The sequence below is a fragment of the Gorilla gorilla genome, chromosome 8 (assembly GCF_029281585.2).
Source record: "Gorilla gorilla gorilla isolate KB3781 chromosome 8, NHGRI_mGorGor1-v2.1_pri, whole genome shotgun sequence".
Classification (NCBI taxonomy): Eukaryota; Metazoa; Chordata; class Mammalia; order Primates; family Hominidae; genus Gorilla; species Gorilla gorilla.
The window spans coordinates 56,935,934-56,949,846 of record NC_073232.2 but is presented as its reverse complement, the minus strand read 5'-3'; the positions used below and the strand labels follow the sequence as shown (position 1 = coordinate 56,949,846).

General features: G+C 39.9%; 1 protein-coding gene across 8 annotated transcripts in view; it reads left to right on the top strand.

The window, feature by feature from the left end:
- The window catches only part of BICC1 (BicC family RNA binding protein 1), a 318,362-nt gene that overhangs the window by 290,569 nt on the left and 13,880 nt on the right, over window positions 1–13,913 (top strand). For all 8 annotated transcript variants that reach the window (XM_004049442.5, XM_055354104.2, XM_063710077.1 and 5 more), the window contains 3 exons: window positions 2,942–2,981; window positions 3,362–3,516; window positions 10,193–10,349. In XM_004049442.5, the coding sequence (XP_004049490.2) occupies window positions 2,942–2,981; window positions 3,362–3,516; window positions 10,193–10,349 (352 nt within the window). The remainder of the gene's footprint in view (window positions 1–2,941; window positions 2,982–3,361; window positions 3,517–10,192; window positions 10,350–13,913) is intronic.

Genomic DNA, 13,913 nt, shown 5'->3' with positions numbered 1-13,913 from the left:
TTTGGTACCATTTAAAGATAGTTATGAGAATAACGAATGTGGAGTGTTCTTTGAAAGTAGATGATGAATATTATTGATGATTGTGTTGGTTCACAGATTTTTTATGATTATAAAAACAACTTCCTTTAAATAATTTTTATGATTAAACAACATCCTCAATAGGAACTTTCTGTGTATCCATTTTCAAACTATTAGTCTAATTACTCAGAATAGACTATTAACCTTGAAAATGCAGAAATTATAGATGACAATATGAAAGATAAGGATTTGTGCTTTGTGCTTTTAGAGATGCCTGCAAGCATTTGATGTCAGACCAGAATTGCTGAGTAGACTTACCTGTTTTATCTTTCACCACCAAAAAAGAGGAAGAACGTTCCACAAAATCCTAGAAACAGAAAAGCTGTCATAGATGTGTCAAAGAAGTTAATTCATGGAGCTAAACTATATTACTTTAATTCCAGTGCAATCTGCAGTTTAGTCCTCCTTCTCTATTTTTTTAATCCTTTGCATTGGAACATTTTCCTAAGTTTTTTGATGAATTTTTTTTTAAATAAAAGCCATGGCCTTTATAATGTGTCAGTGTTTAAAAAAGACATTTAAGGCCGGGCACGGTGGCTCACACCTACATTCTCAGCACTTTCAGAGGCCGAGGCAGGTGGATTGCTTGAGTCCTGGAGTTTGAGACCAGCCTGGACAACGTGGCAAAACCCCATCTCTACAGAATAATTCTAAAAAATTAGCAGGGTGTGGTGGCATGCACCTGTAGTCCCAGCTACTTGGAGGCTGAGGTGGGAGAATCACCTGAGCCTGGGAGGCAGAGGCTGCTGTGAGCCAAGATTGCACCACTGCACTCTAGCCTGGGAGACAGAGCAAGACCCTATCTCAAAAATTAAAAATAAATAAAATAAAAAAGACATTTATTACATTTTCTCTGGTGGATGTATTTTCAGTTAATATGAATTACAATTTATTTAACAAATATCAAATCCCCTTTATAATCTTTTGATGGTTTTTGTCTTATGGTTCTTGTCACCTTTTCCGTCAGATTTATACCTGCAGTGAACCAGTTTCTTGTTTCTTTCTTTTAGGATGGATGAGCATGTTCTTAATGTTTGAGTTTCAGCCTAACTAGATGTATTTATGTTGTTAGTGAACAGTTGACTCTTAAAATCACTAAGAAATCAATGATAATATTCACTGAGCATTGACAGGGAGAAAGGTTGAAAACTTGGCCTGATTTCCTTGGCTGAAAATGATCTGTATCTCCTGATTGCTCTTGGAGTGCTATATCCCCAGCTCTCTTTTTATGCTTATCTCAGTTTCTAATTTATTTTGTAGTTATTTCTTTTTCCCAACCCTCGTAAGACTGCAAGTCAGCCAGGCATGGTGGCTCACACCTGTAATCCCAGAACTTTGGGAAGCCAGGGTGGGCAGATCACGTGAGGTCAGGAGTTCGAGACCAGCCTGGCCAACATGGCGAAACCCTGTCACTACTAAAAATACAAAAATTAGCCCGGCGTGGTGGTGGGCGCCTGTAGTCTCAGCTACTTGGGAGGCCGAGATAGAAGAATAACTTGAACCCAAGAGGTGGAGGTTGCAGTGACCTGAGATTGCACCACTGCACTCCAGCCTGGGCAACAGAGCGAGACTCTGTCTAAAAAAAAAAAAAAAAAACTGCAAGTCATCGAGGCTGTAGCTTATTTTTGATTAGTTGTTGTATTCTTCCACAAAGCTGAGCATAGTCTCTTTAACCAGTAGGCCCTCAATGAATATTTGTTGAACAAGTAAATTTAGGTTCTCCATATACCTTGCCTTTAGGCATTAATAATTAAAAATTGATTTTAACTCCCAATGCCATTTTAGTCCTAGGATTTAAAATCTTCATCAAAAATATTATCTAAAAATCTGGCTTTCCTGATACATGGCTATGTTTTTAGTTATCACATGCCCTTGTTTGTCTGGGAAAGCCTCTATTTACTTTTATTATCCTGGCCTAATTGTTATTCACAGCACATTTCACCTTCAGAAATGTCCTGTTTCAGACCACAGATTATATAGGTACCTTATATATGATGGTATAGTCTTTCTGGTTAAAGAGCTCTTGCCAATCCAATTGGCCATTGGTCCTTGTGGTAGGCCTTTGAGACATGCTTAGATCAAGTCTTAGCTATTTCCTAAATTGGGGAGTTGATAACACTCAGAAAAGATTTGAAATGTAGCTGTATCTGCACAACTTTCTTCAAAATGATCTATCTTGGTCCTCACATAGACTTGACTACATCGTAGTTACTCATTCAGTTTTAATGGAATGAATCAATGGTGCTATCCTAGCCCTGTGCAATAAACAGTAACTAGGTTTAATTTTATGGCATTGCTTAATGTCATTATAAATTAAAGTTAGACATCTGCCATTTATCTCACATCTCACTTCAAAAGCAAAGACTATGCCAGTTAGGTTAAATAATTTCTTAAGGTATCTTGACATCATACCACTTCAGGCCATGCTTACCTAAATGAAGAGGGGATTTTTGAGACCCTAAGGGGGCCAATAGATACATGACAGCATTTTGGAAATGTATACTTTCAAAACCCACATTATTATTATTAGGCTGTTCACTATATTCTAGCAGACATTGGCTCTGGTGTGCTAGGTATTTTTGGTAAATAAGATTTTTTTTTCTTTTTTTAAGGAAAAATTCTAACTCTTAAAGTCAACCTTAAAGTCAGAAGTGGTAATTTATTATTACTAATTAATTAGTGTTGGAAGCATGTTTAAACTTACAGACATACCTTGGATTTCTGTGGCATTATTGTGCAAAGCTTGGTGTATGTCTCAGGCAGAGTCATGGAACACAGTCAAAACCTTTGTTCTCTAACCATGGAGTATTGGCATGACATTTGGAGAGACTGTCAATAAAGGTATTTTCTGTTTCATTTTCAGGCATTTGACTATGAACAGAAGAAGCTATTAGCCACCAAAGGTATGTAATACACTAATAACTTACACTTGACTATATTTTAGTACACTCATAAATGTTTTTTGAGTACTCATGGTGAATCGAAAACTTGAAAACTCAGAAAAAGAAACCTAGAATATTTGGGTTCAAGTTGCATAAATTCTGTTGAATATATTTTGTTGAATGGTTTAGCATTAGACCAATTAAGAAATCATTTAGCATTTTTTCATTTATCATTACTTGGATAAAATATTTCATTAAGATATTTTTAGACATTTTGTGTTAAGAAATAACATTCAGTGATAATTTCTTCACATATATCAAAGAAACGACACTTATCATCAGTATTTTATTTAAGAAATGCATTAAACATACCAAGCATTGGTTTTATTTTGTTTCCAAAGCTATGTTAAAGAAACCAGTGGTGACGGAGGTCAGAATGCCCACAAATACCTGGAGTGGCCTGGGTTTTTCTAAATCCATGCCAGCTGAAACTATCAAGGAGTTGAGAAGGGCCAATCATGTGTCCTATAAGCCCACAATGACAACCACTTATGAGGTTTGTAGAGTCATGTCCTACTCATTCTTCCTGTCTGTTCTCTCAGCAAAAGAGGACAGTCTTTCCCCCACCCTCATTCTTTATGTACCTAAGGGAAAATGATTAGTGGTGACTTGTTTTTATTTCTATTCTTGTAAACACACTGTTATAAAACTGATGCACTCTTGTGTATTATGATCTTTTATCTGTATTCTCTCAAAGTTGTTGGTCAGCTCTTAAAGAGATGTAAATTTGGATGTGAGTTTTTGTTGAGGGTGGGATGTGTCATAAATGATAAGCGTAGGGCTGAGATTAAGCAAAAGGGAGATGTAATATTTCATAAAAATGTATAAAGAGTCCTATTATCCAAGGGTTTCACTAGCAAGGTCACGATGGGGGAAAAGGCAAATATTCAACAAAAATAGGTTTTCAGATATGAGTTAAAAATTCAGTGTGCTCAGATATGCCAAGAACACAGCAAGAAGTATCTGAAACAAGTGCTCCAAAATTTTTATGTTTCCCAGATGTTGGCTGCCCTGCTCGGAGACTGGGAAGCTGGCATTCCTACCATATGGAAGGGATGGAGAGTTCCATACTCCACAGCCAGGCTACACGCGATTCACCAAGCAGGCCTTTTCCATTTCAAAGTATCAGATTTTGGCTCTAAGCCTTTGGGAGTGGGGGTGGGTCTAGAGAGAGCGTGCACACGTACACAATGCTGGGAGACTGTACAAACCCAAACATGGATGAAAATGATAATCCAGGAGTCACAGTGTTCAACCAGAGAGAGCACTGTAGGCCAAAAAACAAACACTGGTTAAGGGTTTCATAATTGTTAGTCTAATAACTAGCATTTGTAGGTTGACCTTTTCTCCACCCATTTTCTTTGTAATAAATTAGGCTATTAATGAAACACAAAAGCAAACATGCTGCTTTTTTTTTGTCTCTTTTGAGTAAGTGAAAAAGAAAATACTATTGAAATACTAAAAGAAAGAGTCTCCTGTGAATTTCATTGTCAGAGTTATAGTAGCAACCTGGCAGGCTGTGTTTTAAAGATTGAAGTTACCTTCAGCAGCAGAATGTAGGAACCATTATGAAAAATGTTGAGGCTCTAGGAGGTACACTCTTCTTTCTTCCATTATAACACAGAGAGAAAATAAACATCTCCTTTTGTTAACAGAGACCATAAAACTGCTGTGCTCATTCTTAGAGTTTCACCTGATGTACACAGTATGGCTATTCCTTTCAGCCCATCCTTGCTTTTGACGGAGTGAAATGTGCCACATTGTTGACTGTGTTCCTATAGTTTCAAAGATGAAGTATTTGCTTTAGAAATGCTCATTCAGTTCTGCTTTCTAAGACCAACAGTAGGACAAGTTGAAAATGATGTTCATTTCGGTAATGGAGTGGTCAAGTGCAGGGTTCTGATAACCACCTCTGACCAGATGTATAGCTTTGGTGAGGGACTTCAGTCATCTGAGCTGTGTCTCATTCAGGTTGTGCTGAGAAGGGCATTGGAGAGGGCATCCAGTGATTAGCATGATGTGTTGTCAGTTCTTAGTGATATTTAAAAAAACTTTTTTTTTTTTTTTGACGTGGAGTCTCACTCAGCCACCCTAAGCTGCAGTGCAGTGGCACGATCTCGGCTCACGGCAACCACCATCTCCCGGGTTCAGGCAATTCTCCCATCTCAGCCTCCCGAGTAGCTGGGATTACAGACACCCACCATCATGCCCAGCTAATTTTTGTATTTGAGTAGAGACAGAGTTTCACCATGTTGACCAGGCTGGTCTTGAACTCCTGACCTCAGGTGATCCGCCCACCTCGACCTCCCAAAGTGCTAGGATTACAGGTGTGAGCCACCGTGCCTGGCCTAGTGATATTTTAAAAAATTTTACTTTATTATTATTAAGAGTCTCACTCTGTCACACAGGCTGGAGTGCAATGGCAGGATCTCGCCTCACTGCAACCTGTGCCTCCCAGGTTCAAGCATTTCTCTTGCCTCAGCCTCCCAAGTAGATGGGATTACAGGCATGCACCACAACGCTCAGCTAAGTTTTGTATTTTTTTTTTCTTTTTTAGTAGACACAGGGTTTCACCATGTTGGCCAGGCTGGTCTCAAACTCCTGACCTCAAGTGATCTGCCCGCCTCGGTGTCCCAAAGTCCTGGGATTACAGGTGTGAGGTTCTTTTAAGTTTTTTACATTTTTTTCATTTTTAAATTTTAATCTATATACTTATTTATTTTGAGACCAGGTTATGAGACTGGCTAGTCTTTGTATTTTTGGTAGAGTCGCGGTTTCACCATGTCGCCAAGGCTGGTCTCAAACTGCTGGGCTCAAGCAATCCACCTGCCTCAGCCTCCCAAAGTGCTGGGATTACAGGAGTGAGCTACCACGCCTGGCCAGTTCTTACTGATATTGAATGGCTATTATTATTTCCAGTGGAGGACTTACTTTATCCTGAAGAAAACCAAGGGCTTGCTGAAAGATGAGATTATGTTTATGAATGCTCATTGGTGGAAATATTTCTGCACACTCAAGCTAGTTATGCTTTTTTATATTCAAAGGAATATCTTAGGGTATTATGTGAACACATAAGAATTTAAGGTAATGGTAGTAATTATCTTAAATCATATTCATTTAGTTCACCCACAATTTTATTCAATCCCCACAAACTCCTAGTAAGGAAAGAGGGGCCCAGAATGGCTAAGTGTCTTACTCAAGGTTACTTATACTCCTCTTCCTAATGATTTAACCCAAGAGAGTCCATAGCAAAGGGTGGTATGTAACTGATCTAGAGTCATGTTGCCATGGTTTTATGAACATAAGAATCACTCGGAAAGCTTAATAATCCAGACTCTTCTCCTAGGATCTCACTCAAAAGGTAGGGAGTGAGAACCAGGTATCTATTTGTTTTCAGCAAGAACCTAGTATAATTGTGATGCATGTGTCCCACAGGAAACTCTGCTGTAAAGGGATGTAACCCTATGGGGATAAGGGCAGGAATAGGCATAGGAGCCCAAAAGGCTCTTCTGCTCCAGCACTTGCCCAAGGACAGGTAGATCACAGATCACTTTCTGTGGGCAGAAATGTGCAGGGCCCCTGACACCATGGTTGAACTTCTTCCTATGGCTTTTCTTGCTTTGGCTATCTTGGGCTAGCCTGCCCCATCATCCTGGCTGGTGTTTAGCAGCCCATTCACATTGAAATTTGGGAGGAAGGGTGGGTGAGACCTGCTAGATTCCAGCATGGACATTAACCATGTAATCTGCTTTTCTTCACTGCCTCTTTAAGTGCTACTAATGGAAAGATATGATCTTTTTTTTTTCTTTTTTGTGAATGGTGTTCTAGATTCTCCCTGGTATATGAGTTAGACTTGAGCTTTTCCTCATGTATCCCAAATTCTTTGAAATGTAAGAAAGGGCCCCTCACATAGCATGGTCTGATTTTCTGCAGCAGTGGCTGTGTATGTCTTTTCCTTTATTTTTCTATAGCTCAGAAGGATCAGAAATAGGGCATCCAGTGAGTATTGCCTCTATAGATTAGGAAGAGGGGAAGGGCCTGGGGAAAAGTAGAGAGGGAGATTTTTATTAAAATAGAGACCACATCTATGCTTATGGCACTAATATTTTTAAGTTGGAGAGTAGCTAAAAACACCTTCCTTTTTCTTACTTTTTCCTTTTTCAAAAGAAAAATAAAGCCAAATGAACAAGGAGAATGCCGATCTGTAAAAAGAGCAAGCATGTTTGACCAATAGGTCCTGACAGGTGAGGGCTGCTCACTCGGTGTGCCAGGGACCAAATGTTTCCTGCTGTAGCAACTTTGCTTGAGGCAAGAATCTGATACTTCAAACTCTGTATTCAATATTATTGAGAAGCTCAGCTTGAGCAGTTTTTTCCAGTTTCAGGGCAGCTTTGAGAAATTAATCTACTTCAAAGAGATCCCTTAGATAAGAAGCAGGCACTTTGAAGCTTTTTTTGTTTTCTCCAAGATTCTAAATTATGACCCTGTCCCCTTATATTATATTGGGATACCAAAAGTCAAACAAAAGGCTGCTTTGACCTGCAGTAACTGTGTCACATCAATAAAGCTACAAAGAGGTTTGGGATTTTCTTTTCCTTTTTGCCACCCATCTCTTAAAAGCATGAGTAATGGTCACATATTCTCGGAGCAAATAAAAATCTGCACTGAGAATCAAAGGTGGTTTTCAACTTCCCTAGCACTGATAGTAACGAGGTTGTCTGATTATTTTAAATCTTACAAATCTAGGAGTAGAAATATTAAAGATATTTTATCAAAGATATACAAATAATAAAGATACTTTGATTGGAAATGCCAGTTTTTGGTCTCAGAAAACTTCATTTCCCTATACCCATTGCCAGAAGTTACTGAAGGCGTCCCATAGTTGTAGGGAAAGGAGTCCTTGAGATTAATTCAATAATTCCACAAATACTAAGCACCTTATGTGTTCCAGACACAATTTTATACACTGGTAATACAGTGTTTGAATACAAGGTTCTTACTTTCTCAGATGGAGCTTTCTTGTGGGTAGAAGGAAACATAAAACAAACAAGAAGTCATTAGTAACAAGAGTCTCTGTTATATATGAAACAGAACCACTTTAGATTGGGTAGTCATAAAGCAGACCCTATGAGCAAATGACATTCAAGCTAAAACCTAGATGCCAAGAAAAGGCCATGAAGATCTGGGGAAAGAGTAGTAGGCCAAGGGAACAACTGGCACGATCATCCCAGAGTCAGAACCAGTCGGTGAGTTCCTGAGGCCGAGGTGGGTAGGGTGGGGGACGATCAGCATCAGAGAAGAGACTGGAGAGAGGCAGAGGCTGGATTATGGAGCCTGTCAGTTTATGGTAAGGCACAGTGGAAATACATCACAGGACTTTACACAGAGGCATATTTGTTTTAATTTGCATTTTAAGAAGTCAGTCTTGTTGCTTCATGGAAAATGGATTGTAGGGAGATAAACAACAAGAGTAGAATTAAAATGGCCCTTAGGGAGGCAGTTGGGACATTGTGGAGGTGCATAGAAGTGAGCAGACTTGGGGTGTGTTTAGAGATGACACTGATGAACTTGCTGAGGGATTGGCTGTGTTGCTGGAAGGAGGAACCAAGGATGACCCTTGGACTTTTGGCTGGAGCAGCTGGGTGAGTAGTAGAGTCACTAGCTGGGATATAGGAATTCTGAAAGAATAAGTTTGAGGATAGCTGATGGGGATGGGTAACAACAACTTGGTTTCAAGCACACTGAGTTTAAGATGCCTATCAGACAGGAAAATGGCAGTGTCAGACTGGCACCTCTGTGATTCTAAATTTCTTTTCTTTTCTTTTCTTTTTTTTTGAGACAGAGTCTCACTCTGTTGCCCAGGCTGAAGTGCAGTGGCATGATCTTGCTCATTGCAACCTCCGCCTCCTGGGTTCAAGCAATTCTCCTGCCTCAGCCTCCTAAGTAGTTGGGATTACAGGTACGCACCACCACACCCAGCTAATTTTTGTATTTTTAGTAGATATGGGGTTTCACCATGTTGGCCAGGCTGTTCTTAAACTCCTGACCTCAGGTGATTCACCCACCTCGGCCTCCCAAAGTGCTGGAATTACAGGTGTGAGCCACTGCACCCGGCCTATGATTCTTAAATTTCAACAGAGAAATCAAATCTGGAGTTAGAAGTTTAGGAATCACTACTGTCGTTACTTTTTGAAAGGACTTGAGATTACTTAAGAAAGTAGACAGAGGGAAGGGAAGAGATCCTAGGACCAGGTACAGGGTAATCTGACATTTTAGAATGCAAAATAGGAAGATCCTCCAAAGGACACAGTGAGGTAGGTGGAAAACCTGGGGCCTGGGGTGTCAGGATGCCCTAAAGAAAGAAATTTTTAAAGGAGGGCATAGTGAGCTGTCTTTATGCCATTGCAAGATTGAATTAAGTAAGTTTATTGAAGTGAACAGTAAAGGATTCTCTTGGAATTACCTAATGAACATAATATTTTGAAAGTCAGAGAATCTTGACTTTAATACTCTAGGTAATACTAAGTAGGGTGTCTATAATATAGTGGTTAAATAAATACAAAGATGGATAAATGCAAGTTCAGTGCAAATTTTAAATTATTTTTGTTTTTATTGTGGAGAATTTAAAAAGATAAATTACTCCAGGTATGTAATTTGTTAGAGAGATTGTATCCTCGTTTGTTTAGGGGAGGGTAACACAGGGGAAATAACAGCTCCCCTTCCAACCTCAGGCTCTATTAGCATTTTGAGAAGCCAGCTTTGCCACATCACCATTTCTCTTACTTGTGTAATACAAGGCAGAGAATCTTTGCTCTACCAGGTGGAAGATTTGCTTTGTGGTCTCCAAAATTGGAAGAAGTCTCAGCATCCACTCTTCCAAATTTTATAGAAGGGATTATTTATCCCGGAGGCTCTCAGAACTCTCCCTCAGAATCTACTCCCCATAATGGAAGAAAAAGACTTCACTGTGCAAATTACCAAGTGTCCTTGGTGCTGCAGGGCAAAGGCTGTAGGCAGGTTCCACAGCCTTCTCGAGAGTCAACACTCATGAGTAACTGCGGTGGTTGGCAAGAGAAGTAAACGGCAGTGGTGTAATGTGGATTCTTTTCTCCTCCCACCCTGAAAAACCCACCTGATTAAATATTTCCTTATCTGGCTTTGTCTGTTTACAGGGCTCATCTATGTCCCTTTCACGGTCCAACAGTCGCGAGCACTTGGGAAGTGGAAGCGAATCTGATAACTGGAGAGACCGAAATGGAATTGGACCTGGAAGTCATAGTGAATTTGCAGCTTCTATTGGCAGCCCTAAGCGTAAACAAAACAAATCAAGTGAGCTTTGTGTTTTATGCACACTTTTAGGTATCCCCAGATTAGAATGTGTTTATTTGGGTTGGAGTATCACTGACTGTGGCCTCTCTGACTTCAAGCGCTTGGTGTAATTCACATGCCATCTCCTCTGTGAAGCTGTCCTTGTTTCTCCCAGTGAAGCAGGCCACCTGGTTCTCTTTCCTCTCACTCCATTTTGTGCATGCTTTCACTCTAGCACTTGCCATACCAAAGGGCAATTATTTATCTACCTATCTGTATCTCCTTGTGAAATTTGTGCTCCACAAACCAAAGACTGTATTTGTTCATTTTATAAACATTTATGAAGTGTCCACGTGTCAAGTATTCTGTTATGCTCTGCCTTATTGGATATTTCTTCCCAAACGCCTAGTGGACTGTCTGACACCTAGTAGGTAGGTGCTCAGTAAAAGTTTGTGAAATGAATGCATGAATGGGTAATGTACACACATGCATCCAGCTGGTGACAAAAAGACAAGGACATAAGAAAGTGGTTGAGGCCAGGCATGGCAGCTCTCACCTGTAATCCCAGCAATTTGGGAGGTGAAGGTGAGATGATAGCTTGAGCCCAGGGGTTTGAGACCAGTCTGGGCAACATAGTGAGATTTCATCTCTACTAAAAAAAAAAAAAAAAAAAAAAAAAGAGGCTGGGTGTGGTGGTATGCATGCGCCAATAGTCTTAGCCTACGTGGGAAACTGAGGTGGGAGGATCGCTTGAGCCCAGGAGTTTGAGGCTGCAGTGAGCTGTAATTGAACCACTGCACTACAGCCTGGGTGACAGAGCGAGACCCTGTCTCAAAAAAAAAAAAGTGGTTGAGAAAAATGTGATTGAATTAGCATCTTAGACCGTTGAAGAAAGACTGTCCAGCGGGTGGCTACTAAAGGTGAATAGCAGGGTTTGATTTTGTAAATAGACAAGACGTTGCTGAATTCGCATAAACAGGAAAAAATTAACTTATTACAGCATGGGGGTCCTGGCTTTTAGCAAATCTGGCTGAGACTCAGCGTAAGCCCATTGTTTTATCTACAACAGCACCCATACTCCTGGGCTGTATAAACAGATGAGAGCTGACATTGTCATCACAAGATACGCCCCAATGCCTTTTTTCAGGGTTTTTGACAAATTTGGAATCCTGAAACATGTAGAATATTTGAAGACTCCTTGAAGCTAGGCAATCTAGATGAGCATGGTAGACACTCAGTAACAGTCAGTTGTTACGTTACTATCAGTCATGTCAGCTGTATTGTCAGGAGTCTCAGATTTGAAAGGAGTAATCAGGTTGTTGGCCAAGTCTAAATAAGAAAGCACGGTCAACTATTTCATTCCTAAGTACACTGTCAATAGTAGCCTGGAGACTTCCCATTAGTTACTGGCTGGACGCTCCACCACTGACAGTATGATCAAGATGAGAGTCAGGCTGATGCCAGGCACAGATGGAGGGGTGTAAATTATGTCCAGTCTCTAGCCCAAGATACATTCATTTGGTGCTTCTCTTTTTCTATCTTTATCTCCTTTCCCTTCATTTAACATTGGATAATTAAATTGACTGTACTACTCAGTTGAATAGAAGTTCAGGATTAAGATGGAGGATACATTAATAAAAAGGAATGATTAACGAAGCACAGTTATTTGGGTTTTGTCACTTTTTTTAGGGTATAGGGAGTTTAAGAGAGACTATAGAAACTACAAGTAGTTAAGACCAAAAAAAAAAAAATTAAGTAAAAGTACGTTATAGGCTACTTTGAACATTTATCACTATGAACATTTTATTTTCAAACATTTGTTTTTAAAATTGTTAATAATTTAACATATGTAAGATTCCTTTTAAATATGTAATCAATATAAAAATTATTTGAGATAGCTTACATTCTTTCTTAGGTTGTACAAAGGCTTTAAAATCTGCAGTGTATTGTGTACTGACAGAGCATTTTCATTCCCACTAGGCTCATTTCAGGTGCTCAATAGCCATGTGTGGCCAATGGCTACTGTATTGAACAGCACAGTTTTAGATAATTTCTCTTAACACCCTTGTCAAGGTCACCAACGTTTCCATTTTCCTGGGCATCCCTATTTATACCAGTTGCTGCAGCATAATTCTCAGTAACTCTTTTACTCTCGAAAAAAAAAGTAAATCTATCATTTGGACCATAAATTATATGGGCAGCCTTTCAGCCACTTTGATGTAGTCACATCCCACATCTGGTGGTCACTCACCCCAGTTTGCTTATCGCAGTCCACTTTGTGGCTTTGTGTCACCTTTGACCCGGTACCTCAATAGTCACTCCTCCTCAAACTGTTTTTATGACTTTGGGGCCTCTGCTTCACCTTTAAATGGTGGAGTGTCCCAGGACTCAGAATCTTGGGGTTTGGTTTTGGGTCCTTTCTCTACACATTCACCCCAAGAGATAAACAGCAGCTATCCTTAAGAGAAAAACCTTTTCAGGAAATGCCTTCCGTTTGAGAATCATAGAGGACATCTCAATTGGGAGATGAAAGCAACTGGAGAAAGTGATCAATGACACCCAAAACAGTGCAGAACCAGATTCCTAGATTTGGCAGACATGGATCCCCAGAGTAGACTAGATGGATCTGTTTGGCTTTGGTCAGTGTTGTCCTCCCTCACCTCTTTGAGGATCTCTCCTGAAGCCACATCCTTGGTGTAAGAAGACAGATTTCCCACACAGGCAAGAGCTGATTATTGGTCTGGGAGGTGGAATGCCTGCACTCTGCTGAAATCTCCAAGGCTGTTTGTGTGTGTGTGTGTGTGTGTGTGTGTGTGTGTGTGTGTGTGTGTGTGTGTGTGAGACTTACTTGGCTTGGTTCAATAGTCCATCACCAGTGCTTGCTTGTCACTGGGTCTGAGAGCCACAGACAGTTTGTTGAAACCTTTGCCCACCAAATCAGTTGCAGAACCAAGGAAAAGTTCGGCATTGCTGTCTTAAAAGTTTTCCCCAGAGACAAATTTATTTTTGTCCTAAATTAAATCCAGGAACCCCAGCATCATTCTTATCACTTTATACATTACTATTAATCTTGGAAGTGTGCTGTTTTGTGACCTTGCTACCCAATTATATTTTTTAGGGAGCAGGATTTATGTGTTGCAATACCATACAATTCCTTTGACCAAAGGAAAGCACAGGTGTAGATACAGAGAGCCACCCTGCCATCCAACGGAGCCTGGACTTGTAATAACTTTCCATACCTTTATTTTGTCCCAGGGATCCTTTTTACAGCTCCTCATTTAATTCACATCCAATCAATTTTAAACAACAAATGCTTCTGACTACTCAGGGAGTATATGATGAATGATTATTAACTACAGAGGCACTGTTGCTGAATTTCTGCCTCCCAAGTGTAACCTTTTAAATGGCAAGAGCCTCCCTGAAAGCAATAACCAGCATTTCCTTAATGGAAAGCCAATATTTCAGTAAAGGATTGCTGTATTTCTACAGCTACTGCCCTATTCAGCTGAACAATGAAAGTTGAAATATTTAGGTGATTAAAACTTTTAATTAAACCATGTTCTCTCTGGGCATTTACACTTCAAG